Below are 24,309 nucleotides of genomic sequence, written 5' to 3' on the forward strand. Positions count from 1 at the left end.
AGGCAATGGCACCCCACTCCAGGGCTCTCCAGTGCTCTTGCCTGGAGTATCCCATGGATGGAGGAGCCTAGTGGGCTGCAGTCCATGGGGTCGCAACTGAGCAACTTCACTTTCACTTTTCACTTTCATGCATTGGAGAAGGCCACAGCAACCCACTCCAGTGTTCTTGCCTGGAGAATCCCAGGGACGGGGCAGCCTGGTGGGCTGCCGTCTATGGGGTCGCACGGAGTCGGACTCAACTGAAACGACTTAGCAGCATGGCTATCTCCTTTCCTCCAAATGTCCTTCCTTCCATTACTTCAGCACATCAGACTTCTTTCCACCTCAAGGCTTGTGGACATGTGTTCTTTCCCCTACCCTTTGCATTGCTAACTCCTTTATCAAGCTTCAGATCTCAATCTAAGTAACACCCCTTAGAGAATCCACTCCTAAATGCCCTATCAAAGGTTGCTGCTCCCAAAGTTCAATCATGTTTTCTCTCTTCCTAGAGATTATCAATATTTGAAAAAACATGTGTCTGCCTCTTCTTTTAGAATACAAGTTGCATGAGAACAAGTTAGGGTTAGGGTCTGCCACGTTTGTCATTATTTCTCTAGCAATTCAAACACTGAATTGCTAAATAAATAAACAAAATTTATTTAAAAATTTTGAATGAACAACAAAAGGATGCATGAATGAATGAATGCACTGAAGAAAGAAAACAAACAAGGTAGTAAGAATAAACTTTGTATTTGTTTAAATTGTTTCTGCAGTTAAAGAATTACACATGGTATTTTTATAGTTTTTGAAAGGGAATTTACTAAAAGAAAAAATAATACTAAAAAAACAAGGTTAGAGAAAAAGATCTTTGTGGAATAGGACCAAAGAAAAGCCGTATTTATACTTGGCTCACACTCGATGTTCTTCTGCTTCTTTTCTCTTGATCAGGTTGCATCATTAGCATATCACAGTCAGTCTCCCTTATCAGTGGGTTCCACATCTGTAGATTCAACCAACTACTGAGCCGAAGTAGTTGGGAAAAAAATTTCATAAAGTTCCAAAAAGTGAAACTTGAATTTGCTGCAACCAATGGCACTATTTACATAGCTTTTACACTGTATTAGGTATTATAAATAATTTAGAGATGATTTAAAATGTATGGGAGGATGCGTGTAGTTTATCTGCCAACGACTACACCATTTTACATAAGGGACTTGAGCATCTGACAATTTTGGTATCTGTAAGGTGCCCTGTAACCAATCCTCTGTGAATACTGAGGGATGACTGTACAAACAATTTAAAGTGGGGTTTTCTTTTTTGGCCTCCCTCCAGGGTATTTTCTTGGCCTAAATGCAAGTCACTTACACACACAGAACAGAAGTCCTTGGAACACCACAGTACTCCTCAATAGTAACTCTGTGGTGCTGCTATTCCCTGCCTTAGGAAAGTAAAAATACCACTGCTAAATTCTGAGGTAAAGCTGATGGAGAATAAGGCGTGCACGCACCCAGCAATCAGAACAGGTAGGCACTCTGTCTCCACTGCTAAAGAGAGGTCACACACTCACACCAAAATTCGCCTCACACCGTATTCTGAGACCTCTTATGCCTCCTCATCTCACTCTGCATTCTCCCTAGATACTTCCTCCACTCCCACAGCTTTAAATGCCACTCATATGCCAATAATTCCTTTCAGCAAAGCTGTAAGAAATACACTTTTATGACCCTCTAAAAAATAAAAAAACAATATGCCAATTAAACTATGCTACAATGCCCAAATAACCATCCCAGGCAACAGAACTAGTCACACCAGCCTTTCATTGCTCTGAAATTTCTTTTAAAGAGCCTGATGGATAAGGCAATTTCCTCGGGTATCTTGAATTTCAATGCTGGGCCTGTGATGGCAATCCCTTTCTATTTAACACAGCTTTTTCACTTGTGGCTATTTTCCCTTTTTAGGTCTCATAAAACACTTGTTTTGGAGGAAAATGTAAAATTGTTGTTTATCCCTGCTATCAATACACAAATTACAAACAATACACACAACTGCTTATCCAAAAGGGATTTCAGTTTAGTTCAGTCGCTCAGTCGTGTCCAACTCTTTACGACCCCATGAACCACAGCATGCCAGGGCTCCCTATCCGTCACCAACTCCCGGAGTTCACCCAGACTCATTTCCATCAAGTTGGTGATGCCATCCAACCATCTCATCCTCTGTCATCCCTTTCTCCCCCTGCCGTCAATCTTTCCCAGCATCAGGGTCTTTTCAAATGAGTCAGCTCTTCTCATCAGGTGGCCAAAGTACTGGAGTTTCAGCTTCAGCATCAGTCCTTCCAAAGAAATTCCAGGGCTGATCTTCTTCAGAATGGACTGGTTGGATCTCCCTGCAGTCCAAGGGACTCTCCAGAGTCTTCTCCAACACCACAGTTCAAAACCATCAATTCTTTGGCGCTCAGCCTTCTTTATAGTCCAACTGTCACATCCATATATGACTACTGGAAAAACCATAGCCTTGACTAGACAGACCTTTGCTGACAAAGTAATTAGGGAGGCCATTAATTATAAGCCACAACCTGTTTTCTGAGATGTCAAAATGTGCATCTTATAAATAAGATATACATGTCTGAGACCTACAATACTCAACTAATATATAGGTACTTATTCAAAATTATTACCTGGATACAAAATTATTACAAAGATACTTCAAATCACCAATGCCTAGATCTTTCTCCTGGAGTCTGATACTATATTTATCCTCCCATTCTCATATAACATTGACATCAAACAGTTTCCAAAAACAGGTACTCTATATTGAACTGACTCTTTTCCCCATCTCTTACTACCAATATTGCCTAAGTCACCTAGGCCTAGCCATTCTATGCCCAAAGATCTCTCAAATTTATGTCATGTCCTTTCTTTCTCCTCAAACCTTAGTTCAAGATAACATCTCTTACAGTAAGACATAAATTATGGTAGGAGTTATAATGTCCTGCTGGTTTATTTTGTAAATGGCATGATACCCATCCTCTACCTAAAAAGTTTCAGTGGCCCAACACTGGTTGCAAGAAGGGGTAAAAACTCCTCACCATAACATAACATAACCTAATATCCAAGCTACCATTTTCTAACTTCATCTCCTGCATCCACTATCTCCAAACATTCTCACAGAACTCTGCTATGTCATTCTTAGTACACCAGTTTAATCTACCTTACTGGTTTTTCAGCTTTACTTATTGTATTATTTTTTTTTAATTTTATTTTTAAACTTTACAATATTGTATTGGTTTTGCCAAATATCGAAATGAATCCACCACAGGTATACATGTGTTCCCCATCCTGAACCCTCCTCCCTCCTCCCTCCCCATACCCTCCCTCTGGGTCGTCCCAGTGCACCAGCCCCAAGCATCCAGTATTGTGCACTGAACCTGGACTGGTGTCTCGTTCCATATATGATATTATACATATTTCAATGCCATTCTCCCAAATCATCCCATCGTCTCCCACAGAGTCCAAAAGACTGTTCTATACATCAGTGTCTCTTTTGCTGTCTCATACACAGGGTTATTGTTACCATCTTTCTAAATTCCATATATATATGCATTAGTATACCGTATTGGTGTTTTTCTTTCTGGCTTACTTCACTCTGTATAATAGGCTCCAGTTTCATCCACCTCATTAGAACTGATTCAAATGTATTCTTTTTAATGGCTGAGTAATACTCCATTGTGTGTATGTACCACAGCTTTCTTATCCATTCATCTGCTGATGGGCATCTAGGTTGCTTCCATGTCCTGGCTATTATAAACAGTGCTGCAATGAACATTGGGGTACATGTGTCTCTTTCAATTCTTGTTTCCTCAGTATGTATGTCCAGCAGTGGGATTGCTGGATCATAAGGCAGTTCTATTGCCAGTTTTTTAAGGAATCTCCACACTGTTCTCCATAGTGGCTGTACTAGTTTGCATTCCCACCAACAGTGTAAGAGGGTTCCCTTTTCTCCACACCCTCTCCAGCATTTATTGCTTGTAGACTTTTGGATCGCAGCCATTGACTGGCATGAAATGGTACCTCATAGTGGTTTGATTTGCATTTCTCTGATAATGAGTGATGTTGAGCATCTTTTCATGTGTTGTTAGCCATCTGTATGTCTTCTTTGGAGAAATGTCTTTTTAAGTTCTAGAATTTTCATTAGGTTCTTCCTTAGAATTCTATTTCTCTGCTCAAATTTTCCACCTTCTTATCAATTTTGACTATCTTTTTCTCTAAATCCTTTAACATGAAAGTTCTTGTTTCCTAATTCAAACATATGCAAGTTTGTTTATATCAACTACTTTTTCTCTTGACTATGAATCCATTTTCTTTTTTTCAAGTCTCTCAACATTTTTATTTGTACAAGACATGACGCATAAAGGAACAACAGATACTGAAATAGATATTTTCCCCAGTGAAGGTAAATTCATTTTCTCTGTCAAACAGCTAGAGTGAAGAGTAGCTCTCTTCAATACAAAAGGAGTTCATTTGGGTTGGAGCTGAGTAGCCCTTTAGTTCCAGTTCACTTCTGGTTTCAAATGTCTTGAAGATGGAATCAGGTGTCTTCCTATGGCAAGGCTTTGGGATTTAAGCACTGTAAGACTTTAAGGTACTTCTCTCTTTGCTGCTAAGTCACTTCAGTCGTGTCCGACTCCGTGTGACCCCACAGACGGCAGCCCACCAGGCTCCCCTGTCCCTGGGATTCTCCAGGCAAGAACACTGGAGTGGGTTGCCATTTCCTTCTCCAATGCATGAAAAGTGAAAAGTGAAAGTGAAGTCGCTCAGTCATGTCTGACTCTTAGCGACCCCATGGACCGCAGCCTACCAGGCTCCTCCATCCATGGGATTTTCCAGGCAAGAGTACTGGAGTGGGGTGCCATTGCCTTCTCCTCTCTCTAGCTCAGTCCTAACTTTCTTCATCACTGCTTACTCAGCAAGAGTCCTGGTAAGATTTGGCTTCTCAGGTGAACCAGTATTTGAGGATCAATCCTATCCTCCAATCTGTCATGTCAGCGCGTATGCAACTAATAAAGTTCAGCTGGTTTCTCTTAGGGCCATAAACAATCCCATATAGCAGGCTTGCTCCATTGCCTCCCTACGCCTCCAGGCTCTCAGGGACACAAGCAGCCACCAGTCTCTTTGTGCCTAGGTGTATCTAGGAAGGCACAAAGGTGCATCTTGAACTTGGTTCATTTAGCTTCTTTGTGACACAGTTTTCCAATGAATTTTTAAAAATACAACTTTTTAAATCATGTGCTTTCCCCTGTCATTACACAGAGAGCAGTCGTCTCCTGACATCTTCTACATCCATTTTTCTCTTATTGTAAGGTTATATTCCCTCCTCTTCTTACCATCTTCAAACTGAAATATTATTATGTTTTCTGAAAAATTTGCTTTCCGTCCTCTAGATAGCTGTCATTACCTCTTTACTCATCTGTATTCTCCACTAGTCTGGGAATTCTGTTCACTCACCTGTGGTCTCCACTAGCCTGTACAAATATAATGACATATACTGTAGCTGTGGACAGACAGTGGTAAGGAAGGTAGGCAGAAATCAGAGCAAATATGTGTTTATGAAAGGAAAAAGATGTATGTTGGCTTTTAAATATATGTTATGCATTGAAGACCACACTGTACCTAATCCGTACATTAACTGATAATTTATTGCTTCACCAGCTAAAAACATTTTCTCTCAACAAATTGAGAATTACCAATAAGCCAAGAATTATATACATATGTTTGAACAAAACTTAATGATGGAAAACTTTGCTGATTACAAATGAAATGTATAACCTTAAAAAAATACCAAGCAATATTGGCCAATAGGGAGGAGGCCCTGGTATACTATCATATTTTACAAGAGAACTGCTCAGCTCTCTAACTTTAGCACATTCTATAAACACCAGAATTAAACTGCAGTCCTGTAATATGCTCCCTGTTATATTTTTACATGACCCTATGTTATGCCATAAGGCAGCTATTTATATTCCTAATGTAAAGAGGTATGGTTGCTTGAATATATCAACGTTTTCTTATTCAATGAATAAAGTTCTATTCTCAAGAAGAAAAAAAAATTTTTTCAATACATACACAATCACACATACCAAGCATTTACAAAGAACATGATGCTCTACTCTAAAAAAGGGGTAGGGAAAAGATATACCCTGATCAGAGTACTTTAAATATACTAATTTTGATATCTGAGAAATTCCTAAGGCAGAATTACTAAGAGGTGTTAAAACAATTTGTCTAGGATGGTAAATCAATTTAGAAAGCTTAATGCTGATTATCTAGGGTAAAGGAAATAGAATCAATGACAGAAAAAAGATAACAAAACAAGTCATTTAGTCAAGAGTTCTTGGTAAAATAATTTAAAAGCTAGAAACTTATTTTTACACTTCTTGTTAATTTTTTAAATGTCTTAAAACAGAAGTGAACAGAAGGTAAGGGCAATTTAAAATGATATTCGATTAAACACACAAATTATTTTAAATGATTAAATTAATCCATAAAATAAATACCTATATCTGGAAAAATCAGAACTGGGACCTCTAGTAAACAATTCTGAAACATTTAAAAATATGTTTTAAAGGGGTCATGAATTTTAAAATGCCTAAGAAAGATGTTGCTGTTAGCTGTTCCTCCATCTACAGTTAGGTTATCTACAGGTATCACCACCCTATCAGATGATATGAGGAGTAACTGCTAAGCAAGGACATTCACACCACAGAAGAAATTAATCTGCAAGAACCCTAAATGCACAGGTATTAATTAGGATGGTTGTACTGTAGTTTTATCTTACACAGAAAATATTTAAATGGAAGCTGAATGACAGCTGGTGGTGAAATGTGAGTCTGTGATTTAATCGCTCAGAAACTATCAGCACTAAGGCAATATAAGTGTAAAGGGCTTTCGAAAGTGCTTGTGGGTTTCTATAATACGCCTACCTGGAGCAACAACAAACTAGGGGTTTGATTTTGTGTTGTTTATCTAGACAATTGGTGGGGGAAGTGAGTTATGAAAGACACTAACTACCTTCACAACTACTGACCTTCTAAGTAAGTAGTTTCTTAAGATAAGAGGAATATGCTAAGAAAATAAGGTTCACTTACTGACTGTAGAAATTTCTTAATATGCCTACATGGTCTCACTAAAAGTAGAGAAGGCTTAGGTGAGCAAGAAAAAAAATGAATCAGCAAATGGGCAAAGATCAGAAGGATTCCATATTTAAGGACTGTTATTTCATAGTTCCCATGGAAATGAATACAGAAAAGCATGAGAAGTATGAGTGATGCAGAGGTACTGGCCATCCAGATTAGACTGGCTACTACTAAGATAAAAATAAATACATTTAAGTTTTATAAGGTGACTAGATTACATCAAAGTACTCCACAGGATAGCCACACAAATATTTCCTAGTGGTTTCTTAACTTGAACTCCTAAGAACTGGGGTAAGAGCATTTCTGGATAGGGACCATATTAAAAAATGCCTTGTCTTTATTTTCAGCACATAAAAAAGAAAAGAATCACAATCTATTACTTTTAATTAAAGCATCCACAATATAATACATCAAATTAAACTGCTATTAGACTTGAGCTCATTTTTATTTACCAAATAAATGAGGGGGGAAAGTGTGTTTTCTTAAGGGTTCATATTAACTCCTTCCTTTATGTAGATGAAAAAATATTAATTTTAATGAGCAGAAGTATAAATGAAGATTTATAAAATAAGAGAAAGAATGAGAAAATTTGGTATCAGTATTATGATACAAGAAAATAAATTTCAATGAAGAAAGAAATCATTTGAAAAAAATAAATCCAATAATTTAACATTAAAATTGGAGGGAAGAAACCACAGAAAAAAATACAGTGCTTTGATAAATTACAATGAGGGACCAAAAAATTAAAAATGAATTTACAACACAAATCAGAAGGACAACTAACAAAATACTCAACAACACAAGTCCTTTTTCAGATCTCATAATTCTTTTGGGAATGACTCTAAACAGGCCGTATCTTTAATATTCTCTCAACTTTATACATCCCATTACCAGAACTTAATAGCAAAAGATTAAAGTAGATATGTGAAACTCACACCTGAAGAGATATTTTTCTCTAGATGTAAATAGGTAGCTGTTCAATCCCTAAGTCATGTCTTACTCTTTTGCAAACCCATGGCCTGTAGCCCGCCAGGCTCCTCTGTCCGTGGGATTTCCAGGCAAGAATAGTGGAGTGGGCTGCCATTTCCTCCTCCAGGGGAACTTCCCGAACCAGGGACTGAACCATGTTTTCTCCATTGGCAGGTGGATTCTTTACTGGTGAACCACCAGGGAAGCCCAAAATAAGTAGGGGAGGAACTTAAAAAGATGTCAATTAAAATGTACTAACATTGTGTAAGTGTATAAAATACTAAAGAACTAAACTACAAATAGCAAGTATAATGTATTTATTTGCTTCAAATAATATGTGAAACATTAGCAATGAGTTGATAATTACCAAGAGATGGGTACTTATTCCTTTTGTACATATATTTGAAGTTTTCCATAAAAAAAATATTTTAAATTATTTATTTAATAATATCTTGCTTAGTATGGTTAACTGCCATACATTACTAAATCAATAATGCTTACTGCCATGCATTACTAAATCAATAATGGTTTAATCATTTCAAAAAAAATATTATCCTTCATATAAAGAAGACACTAATGACCCAGTAAAACAACTGCTCTGACAATTTTTATAGAATAACCAATTCATGTTGTTGCTCAGTCTTTCACACAGTTCCTCTTGAGAACAACTCTATGTATTTAAAAAAGTCAGCAGCTAGAGTAAGGCTAAATGTTCAATTAGAAGTTAACCAGACTTTATGAGAATCAAACACAAAGCAATACCTTTGAATTTAAAGAGAAAACAATTTTTTAAAAAAAATAAGAAAGGCAAAGAATGCTACAAAGCTTGTCTTACCTTGACCAAGATGTGAAGGTTTTTGAGAAATTATGTGACCACCACCATCTAAAACATATTGGGTACTAAAGTTATCAGCAGCTGTCTTTGTTGTAATTGAAACCTAGAATAAGAAAAACTCAAATAAAATTATGATTTTATATACTGCAGTGGGCTCATTATAAAATGAGGTTTAAAATAATAAACGTATATTCTCTCAACTGAAAAAAGTTTGACTTAGTAAGTTCTTACAACCACTTCTCTTTGAAATATTCCATAGTGATACACTAATAAACAACAGGCTAGCTTACATTTTTCATGTTGCAAATTACTGATTTTTATTCCAAATATATTACCTTAAAACATACACACACATCAGTAAACTTGAATGGCTATTTGTACTGTATGTATTAAATGACTTAACATCTGTAAAATCAAATACTTCAATTGCATTAGGGAAGCTTGCTTTTCAACAGACAATTCCCACAAAGTTGTTGGCAAAGTGAAAAATTCTTTTGTCAAGTGACCATTCACTCCTTCCTTTATATTGAGTATAAAATTGCACTTCTGTATTTCAAGTTAATGGCTCAAAAGAATAAAAATCAATAAATCAAACATATATGTTGATTTATCAGCAATATTTCTTAAACCCAAACTTTAAACTCACTGTTTAAATGGAAACATTTATTATTTAAAAAACTAGAATTAAAACATATAAAAAAGGATTCCATTCAGCATGAAAATATTTCCTAAGATATTACAGTCAAAGAAATATAAATTTAAGAATGTCTGAACTCTTCTGAGCCATCCTCACCCTCAGCTTTCTACTTACCAACTTTTGTGAGATTACTAGAAGAATACATGCTATAACAATGGTAAAACATTCCATTATGAGAAAATACCATAGTTGGTGAGTGGGAATGCTAGCAAAAAAGCAGGGTGGATTCAAAAAAGCCTTCTCACATTTTGAGTGAGGAATGACCACCCAAAATTGGGAGCAATCTTTCTCAGTCATCCTTGGACTAAGCAGAGCTGACTATCTTAAAATACATCTATATAATTTAGAAAGAAGCCACAAAGATTCAGCACCACTACTGGAATTCATCTAGGTCCAGTTGGGTCTACACTTGATGATTCTGTCACCAAGTCCTAACCATGCCCTGATTTATGGTAGGCCAGATGGCTCTGTGGAACATGTGGGTACCACAAAGGCAACACCAGTCACCACAAAAATATATATATATGGCATATAAATATATTTTTATATATATTCAGTATCAATATATATATTTATATGGCATATAAATATATATATTTATATGCCATATATATATATATATATGGCTTCTCTAGCTCACAGTACTAGCATACTAGCAGAGTCTGTTAGATTTTCTCCAAGGGTGATGCCCATAAAATCATTATTAGAGGCTCATTGCTGCAGGCTGCTATTTCTGTCCTAAATCCCCCGCCCCTCCCCCCGCAAAAGTGGTACCTGAGGACTTCCTGGGGGTCAAGTGGTTAGGAATTCACCTGCCAATGCAGGGGATACAGGGTTTGATCCCTGGTCCAGGAAGATTCCACATGCTGTGGGGCAACTAAGACCGTGAAGCACAACTACTGAGCCTGAGCTCTCAAGCCCGTGAGCTGCAGCTACTGAAGCCCGTGCACCCCAGAGCTAGTGCTCTGCAACAACGGAAGCCACCACGGTGAGAAAACTGAGCACTGCAACATAGGAGCACCCACTCGTCACGACTAGAGAAAGCCCGTTCACAGCCAGGAAGACCCAGTGCAGTCAAAAATTAAAAACAGATAAATAAACAACAATCTTGCTACCAAAAAAAAGTTGTACCTGAAACAAAGTTGTGAGCCTCTGTATACTCTTCAGTGATTCTTCTATGTCCAATAACACACTTCATGGTTCAAAAGTTGTATTTTAAAAAAGTTTTTCTGATAACCAATCTCAATCTTCCCAGCTGCATCCCAACCCTATGGTGTCTAATAGTGATTCCCTCTAGTGAAGTGAAGTCGCTCAGTCGTGTCCAACTCTTAGCGACCCCATGGACTACAGCCCATAAGGCCTTCCATCCATGGGATTTTCCAGGCAAGAGTACTGGAGTGGGGTGCCATTGCCTTCTCCAGATTCCCTCTAGTAAAGTTTGTTAAAAACAAAGAGTACAGAAATTGCTAGAGATTTTCTTTCCTATTTCTAATTTAATCACTTTATGATTGTCCCTCTAAAAATAATTCTACATTTAACCAAACACTGCTCCAAAATGCCAAGGTCAACTGAATTCTATTTCTATTCTCCAAAGAGCTAGCCACTTGACGTAAGCTGGTGTCACTGAGTAAAGGCAGCCCTGGAACTCTGAGTTCTAGTGCTAACTCTGCCAATGGCTTGCTAGATGGTCCTGAATAAATGATTACACTATCATCTTAGGAGAAGGGTGATGATAAGATGAAGATGATGCTAATACTTTATAAGGTTACATGGGTTTTTGCTTTAACTACTTCAAAGCATTTTACAGATTTAGCCTTAAACCATTAGGGAATAGTAAACAAACTCCAGCCTAGATGAATAAACAGAAGTGCTAAAGAGCAAAATAGAACCTTAGTGGTCATAATGCAACATTTATGTTAAAGAAGTTTAAAAAAAGAAAAAAAAAAGAACATAATATCGTCTTCCAGTGTTAAAATTTCAAAAACTAAATTGTTTATGGTACTATGGAAATTTATTTAGATAGGAAATCCTTTGTAATTCCCTGCAAAAGACAGTGAAGGATAACACACACACACAGTTTCACAAATTCATAAAACACAGTGTGTTCCTCAGAAGAATGAATTGTATTTCAAGAGTTCATTTCATCATATGATCCTGTGTCCTGGACAGGAAACCTTTTTTTGGACCAGGCACAGGTTCAGAATGTGTTAGCTGCTGTTAGCTGTGCAGCAGCTAACACATTTGAATTGGTAATAACTCCACCATCAGAAGCATCTCTAATATTACAAATTATTACTGGTGCTTCTGACTAGAGACATTGAGGAATTGTGGCAGTGAACGACTCCAGTGGTGTTCTCAAGAGAAGAAATGAATTTATTTTAAAGAATTTTAAAATGAGTTTATTTTAAAAGAAGTTTTAGAAGTCCTTAGAGGTTATATTAATTATCAATTGTTAAAAACTGACTCTCTGGTCTAGTTAATGAATTTCAATAAATTATAATACTATTACAAAGTTGAAATTGCATAAAAGCATTTAAGCTTTAGATAAGTACTATTTTTCTCAATGTTTCAGAAAGTAAGTAAATTAAAAGCTTAGTACATATCTTTAAATTCATGAGAAAAAAAAATCCTCTCCTGACAAAATTTCATTTAAGATAATTAAAGTTTTGTGGAGGTTTTTTGGTTTTGTTTTGCTTCTGCTGACTTTTGGACAAATACTTTACTTTGGCACAAAAACACAAATCTGAAAACTAAGGTAAATGGTCCTCATGATTCAGCTGAAATGTGAACTGCACATGGATCACTGACCTGTCCTTTTCTTCCTCAGCGTGAGTATGCCTGCCTGTTTGCCTACAGCTGTACGTTATGACTTCCCCCAGATACTCCACTGTGGGACACTAGCAACAGGGAGATCCTGGCCTTGGCTTTTCCCCTTTCAACAGTTTTATTATCAGTGAGAAAGTTGCATTTACGAAACATGATATACCAACTGCTTCAAAAATTCTGTGCCTATCTAATTAAAGGCTTACCACAATGGCTCTCAGGAACACAGGAGGCATCCTGCACTGTGTCACAGGGAGCAGGAAACATCAGAACGAAGCTAGAGGCTTCCCTCTACTCTTCCACAGCTCTGTGGGACCACAAATAAGGGCATCCCAACTTCCATCTCGGAGAAGGCAATGGCACCCCACTCCAGTACTCTTGCCTGGAAAATCCCATGGATGGAGGAGCCTGGTGGGCTACCGTCCATGGGGTCGCTAAGAGTCGGACACGACTGAAGCGACTTAGCAGCAGTAGCAGCAGCTCATTTTAGTCAGTATGTTTAGTAATACGTACCAGGAATGTAACACTGAAGACTGATGAATATCCCAAAATTACTGTTCCACAATAATAATAAATTTCAAGAGATGTTATGCTTAATGATATAATTAAAAAAGAAAAACATATGAATCACTTTGTTTCAGTCACTGATACATTCATCAGATTATGGAAACAGGTAATTCCAGTTTTAAATACCACTCTGTTATAAAAATTTATTTTTTACTGTTTGGGACTGATTGGTAGTCATTTTATAACTGAAAAATTAGGAAAACTGCTTATTCTTTTAAAATGCATAAATTAAAAAAACAGAATTAGATGTATTTTAAATTTTGACAGCCAATTTTGCTGAAAGTCTACTTAATTTTTCTTTTTATAACTAAAATTATGATTAACTTTAAAATAATCTAACACAAGATAATTGAAACAGTTGGGAGTTTTGAGTGATGGCTGTGTGACAGAACTATATCCCAATTATCTATTATCAATTTACCTAGTCAGAGATGATTTACATCTGTATGACTTTAAATCTATCTACATCAGTTTGGCCAATAGAATAACCAAATCACTAATTTTTATTATGTAATCGCAATCTCTATCCAAAAATTTTCAAAATAAACTGGAGCCTTTAAAATAAACATGTAACTTCTATATTTGCAACTTCTATTCTTTCTGAATGGTGAAGAGTATTGTTTAAAAAGTAATATTAAAAAAAAAATAAAAAGTAATATTTAAAAAGTAATATTTAAAAAGTAATAAAAAATAAAAAAAAGGACTCATTAATTTGTCTTCCTAAATAATGTTTTAATTTTAAAATATAATTGACTTTAAGAACTATATATTACTGTGTTTCTGAAATAGTATTCAGAAGCCTCCGATATACATTTCAACTTGACTACTCCTTGATAAAATCTCTATTGAGCACTATGGACCTGAGTATATTTATTATTTTAATATGAGGCATTTTTAAACTTACTAATACCTTTTTAATCATGCTAGTAAGAAAGCAGCATGAGCTACTGTGGAAAACCCAGTACTGAGAGGTGTGAAATTATAAATGAATTTTTGGCTTTGCCATGGATACATTATGTGTCTCTAAAGAGATCACAATTTTCATATTCCATTTACTTCACCGTGCACAGTTCCTCTGAACTAAACCACTCACATACAGTAGATAAAGAAACTTTATCTGAATTATTATTAGACTGTTTTGAAGTTGGGTTAAGAAAACCTGGCATTATTAAAAAGAATGCATTTGAATCAGTTCTAGTGCAGTGAATGAAACTGGAGCCTATTATACAGAGTAAAGTAAGTCAGAAAGAAAAACACCATTACAGTATACTAACACATATATGTGGAATTTAGAAAGATGGTAACGATGACCCTATATGTGAGACAGCAGAAGAGACACAGATGTAAAGAACAGACTTTTGGACTCTGTGGGAGAAGGCAAGGGTGGGATGATTTGAGAGGGTAGCATTGAAACATGTATATTATCATATGTGAAACAGATCGCCAGTCCAGGTTCGATGCGTGAGACAGGGTGCTTAGGGCTGGTGCACTGGGATGACCCTGAGGGATGGGATGGGGAGGGAGGTGGGAGGGGGGTTCAGGATGGGGAACACATGTACATCCATGGCTGATTTATGTCAATGTATGGCAAAAACCACTACAATATTGTGAAGAAATTAGCTTCCAATTAAAATAAATAAATTTTTAAAAAAAGAAAAGAAAACCTGGCATTTGGCTTCAGAAAACCTCATTTTCTTATCAAAAATATAGGGAGACTAAACCATAAAGACTAAGATGGAGACTAGCACTGGGGAGTGCTGCAGAGATGACCGTTTGTGGGGGCAAGACAGACAGAGAAGTGGGCTGTGCCACAGTCACAGCAGGCCTTGCAGGCCCAGGGGGCAGTCTGCAGCAGAAACAGCATGGCAGAGTAGTTTCTGAAGCAGAACAGGGCCTTTACAAGGTTGTCCTGTATAAGGTGGGCAAGGGTCCACTACTAATACCGGAATCGTTTGTATCAGAAAGAATCTAAATCATCAAAACATCTGTGACGAAAGAGTATATACTTTACGAGTCCATTTAGATCAAGTTCAAGTACAGGTATGACTAATCTCTGTGATACACATCAGAAGAGCCACTACCTTTTGAGGCATACTAGCTGGAAGCAGGAATGAGAGAGGCCTTCAGGGGTGCTGATAATGGTCTAAATCTTATGTATGAAGTATACATACATAAAAATTTACACACACACGCACACACATCTATGTGTGATTTTCCCAAAGACTTGTAAGACTTAACAATATTCCATAAAATACTGGAATATTTTCTAAGATAAACTTTGGACTCTGAAATATGTAAATCGAACATAATTTTTTAAAGCTTATAGTTTTCTATCACTGTGATAATTTGACAATTCTTCTACTCCTTTTGTAATTTTGATGAACAAAATTATTTTAAGTATTTATACTCAAGACATTCAAATACTTCAAAAATGAATCAAGAGATCAAACGATAAATTTGGATATTAAGTGGGCTTAAGTAATCAAATGAAAAAACAGTGCTGAGTACCACTGGATAAAGACTTGCCAAACTGCCATCAAAAATTGTAACTACAGTGAAGATTTGGATAAATTATGACTTATGTACAGTGTACTTTAAAAGACTAAGTATAGTACTGCCACCTAGCAGACAAAGTTGATAATGACCAACTTCAGTTCTGAAAGGCCAATATACACATCTTACAGAAAATACAAAAAGGCTGAACAATATATTATTTAACAATACCTGTCAAAATAAAGCTTAACAACTATTTGCCACATTTGGACAACAGTTAGAAAATCAAATACTTTACTCTCAAACAAATAATACAATTTTTAAAACAGCCCTGAGAACTCAAACAGCAGTATTTAGTACTGGGAGCTTCAAAGCCTCTCTGGTACAAATCACATCCCAATAAAAAAAAAAAAAAGACTCTCTTTCTACAAGATTTCAAGACTATAGATTCCAATATACAGTCTACGGGGATAAAATTGGGCAATGGCCAATAAATTTTGGAGACTCAGCAAACTCTAAATAAAACAAGTGCTGAGAAAGAGAAAGCACAGGGTGTGCAAGATTTTGGATCAAGATTTTTACACAGTATACACTAAAGGAATGACAAGGTCTTTTCTCCTTTAGTGATGTCTGAACATCTGGATTCTAATAAGCAAGGTCCTCTGAGCTAGAACAGCATAACTTCACCCTTTAAACTCCCGTCCTCCACAACCCACAATTGTTTTTTCTTTCTTAGGCATCAGCTTACAGAGCCCTGAAGTTAAAGAGTGAATACCTAGATGGGACCTTTCCACCAAAAATGGAGAAAACCTATTTTATGCAGACACTCTAAGGGAAGGGCTGAGGGAAGACGGAGAAGCCTGGAGAAGGGGTCACTGTTGGGGAGACTAGATCACTAAATAGACAATGAAAGCAGCAATATCTCATATCTTTGCCACTTTTCTGAAACAAGTCCCATCATTTTACTGCACCTGAGCATGCTCACCCAAACAGCAGTCAGCACAAATGAAAGGATACATGGCCACCACGCAAATGCAGGTAGCTAAGGAGACCCTCACAATGACCATGTTAAACAGTCATCTTGGCACACAATCACACTGTAAAACAGACCCGAACACAGAAGAGAGCAGTACAGCACAAAGCAACTAGTGATCAAACACAACTGATATACATGGAAATGGAGAGATAAGGTTCCAGATGGGCTTTGCCAAAAACCAGTTGTGAGATCTAGGGAAGAGGCAGTGACACAGAATTGATACTATGCAACGAGGTGGGTCAGACATCAACTGAATGAAGGGTTTATATACACTGAAAACATCCAGCAGTCAGGAGAGGAAAATTCTAACTAGGGTTTAGCCCAAGCCACTGCACATCTCTAGTGAGTGACTGAGTGTTTGCTCAGTCGTGTCTGACTCCTTGTGACCCCCATGGACTGTAGCCCACCAGGCTCCTCTGTCCATGGGACTCTCCAAGCAAGAATACTGGAGTGAGTTGCCATTTCCTTCTCTACATATCTCTAGAGCACAGTCCAATTATCTGTGTTGACCAGAGCAGTATTTCCAGAGTGTGTTCCACAGCAGAACAGAATTAACAGTGATAGCTATCTCAATAAATGAGTTTCATAGCCTAGTGTGCAGGAAATGTCCCTATTGTAAACCACCAACCTCAGAGATTCACAATGCACTTTAGTACAGTAAAGGCTCTGAGAAATGCTTATAGTTACCTGTATAATTTTAATACTTTTCCAAGCCATTAGATGATCAAACCATTTTTTCCCTCTTATATATATATTACCACTGAAAAACACTCTTTGCCATTCCTCAAAAAATTAATTACAGTAGTCCCCCTTACCCACAGGAGATATGTTTCAAAATCCCCAGTGGAGGCCTGAAACTGCAGATAGTATCAAACCCTACATACACTATGTTTTTTTCTAAATACACATATCTAAGATAAAGTTCAATTTATAAATGAGGCACAGTCAGAGAATATCTGAATTGCTGGCATCACTACTCTTGTACTTTGGGGCCATTATTAAGTAAAATAAGGGCTCCTTTGAAAACAAGCACTATGATACCTTGACAGATCTGGTAACTCACCCAGCTAGAAAGCGACTAAAAGGCTGTAGTGTGTGCAGTGTGGATACGTAAGACAGACAATTCACATCCTAGGCAGGACAGAGCAGAACCACACCATATTTCATCATGCTACTCAGAATGGCACACAACTTATGAATTATTCCTGGAATTTTTCCACTTAATATTTTCTGATAGTGGTTGACTGCGGTAACTGAAACCACAGAAAGCAAAACCAGGGATAAGGGGGGATTACTGAACCATTTGACCCAGCGATTCCACTTCTGGGTATATACCCAAAAAAGTGAAAGCAAGGACTCAGACATTTGTACACCAATCTTCACAAGAGTCAAACACTGGAAACAACCCAAATGTCTCTTGATAGATGAATGAATAAATAAAATATGGTTTATACATACAATGGAGTATCATTCACCCTTAACAAGAATGAAATTCTAATACACGTTGTAACACGTATGAACCTTAAAGACATTATGCTAAGTGAAATAAACCAGACACAAAAGATAAATATTGTATGATTCCAAGTATAACACACACCTAAACAGTCAAACTCATAGAGACAGAAAGTAGAATATTGGTGACCAGTGGACAGAGGAAAGGAGAATAGGTGTTTATTGTTTAATGGGTACAGCTTCAGTTTGGGATGATGAAAAAGTCCCAGAGGTGGACAGTGGTGATGCCTACACAACAGAGCCAATGCATTTAACGTCACAGAACCGTAAACTTAAAAATGACTAAACTGGTAGATTTGATGTATATTTTACACAATAAAATGGTAAATGTTACATGCATTTTACACAGTTAAAAAAAAAACTGCTAAATTCTGGGTGAGTTTTCTCTTAATTCTAATACCATGTTATTATGAAACTGCTAAAATGATCAATACAAATTACCTTACCTCAGCTATACAACAAATTGCCCCCAAGGCTTCTCCACGAAAACCATACGTTGTCAAATTTTCAAGATCTTCATGACTACTTATTTTGGAGGTGTAGTACTTCACTGCCATTACAGGTGCATCAATAGCCTTGATACCTTCACCATTGTCTCGCACCTCAATTTTATCAAATCCATAGTTTTCCTATGAAAAGTTCAACAATACTTTTAGTATATAAAGACATTAAACTATTACCACATTTAGAGACAGAAGGTAACACAAATGAAACAGTTTTGTCATTTATCTATCTCTTATGGAAACTTAGGACTTCCCTGGTAGCTCAGTTGGTAAAGAATCTACCTGCAATGCAGGAGACCGTGGTTTGATTTCTGAGTCAGTCAGAAACCCCAGAGAAAGGACAGGCTACTCGCTCCATTTTTCTTGTGCTTTCCTGGTGGCTCAGATGGTAAAGAATCCAGCTGCAATGCGGGAGACCTGGGGTCGATCCCTGGGTTGGGATGATCCCCTGGAGGAGGGCATGGCAATCCATCCCAGTATTCTTGCCTGGAGAATTACCATGGTCAGAGGAGTCTGGCGGGCTACAGCCCATGGGGTTGCAAAGAGTTGGACATGACTGAGCAACTAAGCACAGCATAGCAGAGCATGTAAACTTAACATTAAGGAAGTTAAGAGTTTAAATTCTTAACTCTACCAATTCCTAGTTATGGTACAATGGGCAAGTTCCTTGTTTTCCTTGGACTCAGATTCAGTGTAAAATAATATCAGTATGATCTCCATGGTTCCCTTGAATTGTTTCCATATAATAGGTATTTACATTTAAATTTATGTTTAAACTTCCCCAGAAATATTCTTCAAAGTTATATAGACCTTTGTATATATTGCTGCAGTTGTTCAGTTACTAAGTCATATCCAACTCTTTGCAACCCCATGGACTGCAGCCACCAGGCTCTCTGTTGTCCTCTATCTCCTGGAGTTTGCTCAGATTCACATCCACTGAATTGGTGATGCTATCTAACCATCTCATCCTCTGCTGCCCCCTTCTCCTCCTGCCCTCAATCCTTCCAAGCATCAGGACCTTTTCCAATGACACGGTTCTTCCCATCAGGTAATCAAAGAACTGGAGCTTCAACATCAGTCCTTCCGATGAATACTCAGGGATGATTTCCTTCAGGATTGACTGGTTTGATTTCCTTGCAGTCCCAGGGACTCTGAAGAGTCTTCTCCAACACCACACTTCAAAATCATCAATGATTCAGCACTCAGTCTTCTTTATGGTCCAACTCTCACATCCACACAAGACCACAGGAAAAACCAAAGCCTTGACTATATGGACATTTGTTGGCAAAGTGATGTCTCCGCTTTTCAATATACTGTCTAGGTGTGTCACAGCACTTCTTTCAAAGAGCAAGTGTCTTTTAATTTCATGGCTGCAGTCACCATCTGCAGTGATTTTGGAGCCCAAGAAAAGAAAATCTGTCACTGCTTCTACTTTTTCCCCCTTCTATTTGCCATGAAGTGATGGGACCAGATGCCAAGATCTTAGTTTTTTGAATGCTGAGTTTCAAGCCAGCTTTTTCACTCTCCTCTTTCAACCTCATCAAGAAGTCCTTCTGTTTCTCTTCACTTTCTGCATCAGAGTGGTATCATCTACATATCTGAGGTTGTTGGTATTTCTCCCAGCAATCTTGATTCCCGCTTGTGAGTCATCCAGCTCAGCATTTTGCATGAAGTACTCTGCCTATCATCCATTTGTCCTGGGTGGTCCTGCATGGCATGGCTCATAGCTTCACCAAGTTACGCAAGTCCCTTCGCCATGACAAGGCTGAAGGGTGCTTTGTGTATATATAATCTCCCAAATAAAACAGAACACCATCACCATCAAAACAACACCCGGTTCTACCCACCAAGAGCCCAGCAATTATCAACATTCAATCTGATTTTTAATACTTTCTCTCTTGAACTATTTATTGTAGTCATAAATAAATAAAAATCTGTTAATTATGACTTTCTGAACTTCTTTCTGCAAATAGTCACCTAACAGACTGCTGAGAAAATACACCTAATTACCAATTTCAGTGAGTTTTTAATTTGAAAATGGAGGAGGAAAAACAAATCATAGCTTAATATGGGTAATTTAATACTAAACATATGCATACATTGCAAATACAAAGCATAAATTCCTATGGTCATCACACTTTCTATGAGTACACATTTTAAATTTGGTAGCAAACTTCTATCATAAGCTTTACTTCACAGAGTTTTATGTGTATGGCCATAAATGCAAGTTATATAGGGAAGAAAAATCTCCCTACAATTATAATGACTGTTATTTAAAAATAATACAGTACCTTTTTAATAACCTAAAATTATATGATACTGTGTCATTCTTTTTTAGATAAATTAGAAATACAAGGTGCTGGGGAGAGTCACCTAAGATTTAGTTTCTTATCGCTCCCTTAATCTAACACTAGGATCCTGGAGATAGCTTGTCTACTTTGTTTTATAGAAAAATAATTAACTATAGAAATGCTAGTCTTTCAATTCAAGTAAAAACTCAAGGCACTTGAGTAAAATAATACAAACATCTGTTTAAATGTCTGAAATAATGTCAACACATTTAATTTACTAATTATGAAAACATTCCTACCCAGGACAGTTATTACTATATGAAACTATAATAAAACAGATCTTATTATATAGAGCAAAAGAGTTGTTTTAAAATTCTACCAACCAGAAACTGATAAATGTCAAGAGACTTAAATATATAACCAGATAAAAATGTGTACTTTAATTTCCTTTTTAAAGAGGACTTCTGTTGGCTCTGTAAAACTATTTTTTAAAAACTATATTTTTCTTCCAAGACCGTTCAGAATAAGATTTATGTTTGCCTGCTTAAGATTCTTATGTTAAATTTGTCAGTTATAATTAGCTAATCCTATTTAAGTATTATCAACTGTATTCTAACCAGACTGAACTACATAAAATGTTTAAGAAAAAGGAAATGTCTTTCATTTTAATTTTTTTCATATTTATAAAGCTTTTACTGTATCATTTAAAATCAAAGTACAAGTTTGACACAGGATAGAACAGCGGGTCTCACCATCAACCAGAAACTTCTTAGAAACACAAATTTGGGGCCCTACCTAGAATATGAAATTCTAGGGCCCAATAACTGTTTTAACAAACTCAATAAAATTAATGATGCACCCAAGTGTTGTGAGAACCACTAGCACTGACGAAAAATCTTGAAAGGTTTTAGAGTCATAAAGATCTGGAATATAATCTCAGCTCCACTACTTACTACCATACTTACATGACTTTGGGAAAGTTCTTAGAACCTTAGTTATTTGTAAAATGGGTAGCGGTAGCTAATTCATAGTTTTTATAAGGATAAAAAGGGATAACATATATATAATATATGTACATGTATATGAAAAGGGAAGGTCTCTTTCCTACAAAGATATTCATATCAGTATTCTTGCTAATGCCATAATACCAGAAATAATATGAATATCTGATGATCAGGAGATTACAAAAAAAATGCATTCTTACATTCACTCAAACAAATTTATCTACCATTTATGTACCAGATACTGAACAGGTATAGAGAACACAAAAAAATATAGACCTTATCTCCATGAGCTAGTAATTTATAATTGAGGTGGTAGAGGTTCAGACTCATTGCAATAAATCATAGTAAGTGTCTTAAGTCATATTAACTCAAATGATTTAATATGTAGCACTTACATTTAAAAATATGAAAACTATGAAGCAACAAAGGACACAGTTCTGAAAGAAGATTAAGTAGAAAAAACAAAATACAAATGAGAATATATAAAACAAATAAGCACATATAACCAAGAGTAATAGCAGAAAATATGGACAAATTAAGTTCATTTATGTGAAAGAGTCCTAAAGAATAAGCTTTCCTTTATGACTTCCTTTAGTGTTACTGTATATTGATTTAAACTAAAATGCATTTTTAAGGATTTACTCTTAAATAAGACAAAGGATTCAATGTTCTAAAAATAATTTACTGGTATATAAAGAAAAAAAAGGTAATTTGTAAGGAGAAAACATCTGTCCAACTCTTTTTTTGCTTTAAAGGTAGTTGGCAGCATCTCAAGAACACTCACCAGTTTAACATCTATGCTTGTGGCACCGGCATCCAAGGAGTTTTCAATGAGCTCTTTTACAACACTGACCACGGAAGTGATTACTTGAGAGCTTGAAAGTAGGCGAACTGTTGCTGCGGACAACTGTTTCATTCTAGCTTTCAGCACAGTAGCTAGAAAATAAACCATAAGATGTAAAAATAAAAATTGTTAAACATTCCTAACAGAACTGATGGCAGTTTGGTTATGAGTCTCATTGTATGTCAGGCTCTACTGTTAAGCACATACAGTATTAAATCGTTTATTTCTTATGAATATCCTTTAAAATCAATGCCATTATCATCTGCATATTATTAAGTCTAAGGCACAGAGATATAATTTGGTAAGTCACACTAGTTACTAATTGAAGAATGGTAAGAACAATTGTGCAATAAGTGTAATATATGACCTGCCTGGCTAGGAATGACCAGATGGTGCTGTCAACTGATAAGCAGATAATGTTGGTCATGTGCCTTAATGGCAGTGGCTCTTGAACATCATTAGTCATCGATACATTCCAATGAATTACAATTATCTCTTTTAATTACTGAGCTCTTTTAGAGTTAGGAAATTTAGACTATGGAATTACCCTTAATCTAAACTAGTCACATCTCCAACATAGCACATCAAATTACCATCCTGTACACTACTTAGCCTAAAACATCTTTCTAATCATGTGGCTCCCCAAAGCCAAAATAAGATAAAGCTCAAATCCATGTGCTGGCATTCAAGGTCCTTGACATGCCAATCCAACTTGTACATCCGAATCTCTCTACCAGTAATTGTTTAAGCCATGAAACTCTCTGTCATGAAACTTTTGCAAAGAAACAAAAAATCTCATATGGAAGTCATACATACAAAATCTGCAGGGAGTGGGGTTTGCATCTACTTTAATGCCTAACTTCAGAAAACATTTCAATAAATTAAAAAATACTAGCTTGACAACATACAAGTTCCTCTAGAGTTATGATTTTATCTGACAATAAAATGGGGGAGGGGAGAACCCAAAGTACATCCTTAATTTACCATGACTTGTTACATGCGCACATGATGGTATGATCCTATGGAATCTAGGTCCAAACAAAACAACGATACCAAAGACAAACAAAATTAAAAGGTTTCTGTTTAGGATTCTTTCTCAGCCAACTTAGATGTAAACACGCAGAGTGACATAAAATTTAAGAATAAGTAATTGAGCAAGAAATGGAATACAGCCCCTAAGATTACACAGTATTTTGAAGGATGCCATTTCTGGGAAGTAGTCAATATACTGACTTCTGAATGGTGTTAACTGTTCACAATTCATAACTACATTTTGCTTTGCACAAGGCAAAGCTGATTAGCACAATGGAGAAATATGCCAGACCAGAGTCTAAAAAAACAGGTTTGGGTGTTCATCTTTAGTCACATAAACTGAAGTTTACTTAAACCCCTCTGTAAAATCAACTTATCACTTGTATGCTGTTGTTCAGTCACTAAGACATATCCAACTTGGTGACTTCATGGACTGCAGTGCCCCAGGCTTCCCCGTCCTTCCTATCTCCCAGAGCTTGCTGGAACTCATATCCATTGAGTCAGTGATGCCACCCAACCACCTCATTCTCTGCCA

General features: G+C 36.6%; 1 protein-coding gene across 6 annotated transcripts in view; it reads right to left on the reverse strand.

Annotated features, from left to right (window-relative positions):
* Positions 1-24,309, reverse strand: part of PMS1 (PMS1 homolog 1, mismatch repair system component) — a 118,418-nt gene that overhangs the window by 87,734 nt on the left and 6,375 nt on the right. For 5 of the 6 annotated variants that reach the window (XM_055571951.1, XM_055571948.1, XM_055571950.1 and 2 more), the window contains exons 2-4: positions 22,683-22,834; positions 18,547-18,729; positions 8,973-9,075 (exon numbers count right to left, since the gene is read on the reverse strand). In XM_055571951.1, coding sequence (XP_055427926.1) covers positions 8,973-9,075; positions 18,547-18,729; positions 22,683-22,814 — 418 coding nt within the window. In that variant the 5' untranslated portion in view covers positions 22,815-22,834. Of the gene's footprint in view, positions 1-8,972; positions 9,076-18,546; positions 18,730-22,682; positions 22,835-24,309 lie in introns of those variants that run through there. The other variant, XM_055571952.1, reaches the window with a different exon arrangement.

The sequence above is a fragment of the Bubalus kerabau genome, chromosome 3, assembly GCF_029407905.1.
Source record: "Bubalus kerabau isolate K-KA32 ecotype Philippines breed swamp buffalo chromosome 3, PCC_UOA_SB_1v2, whole genome shotgun sequence".
Taxonomy (NCBI): Eukaryota; Metazoa; Chordata; class Mammalia; order Artiodactyla; family Bovidae; genus Bubalus; species Bubalus kerabau.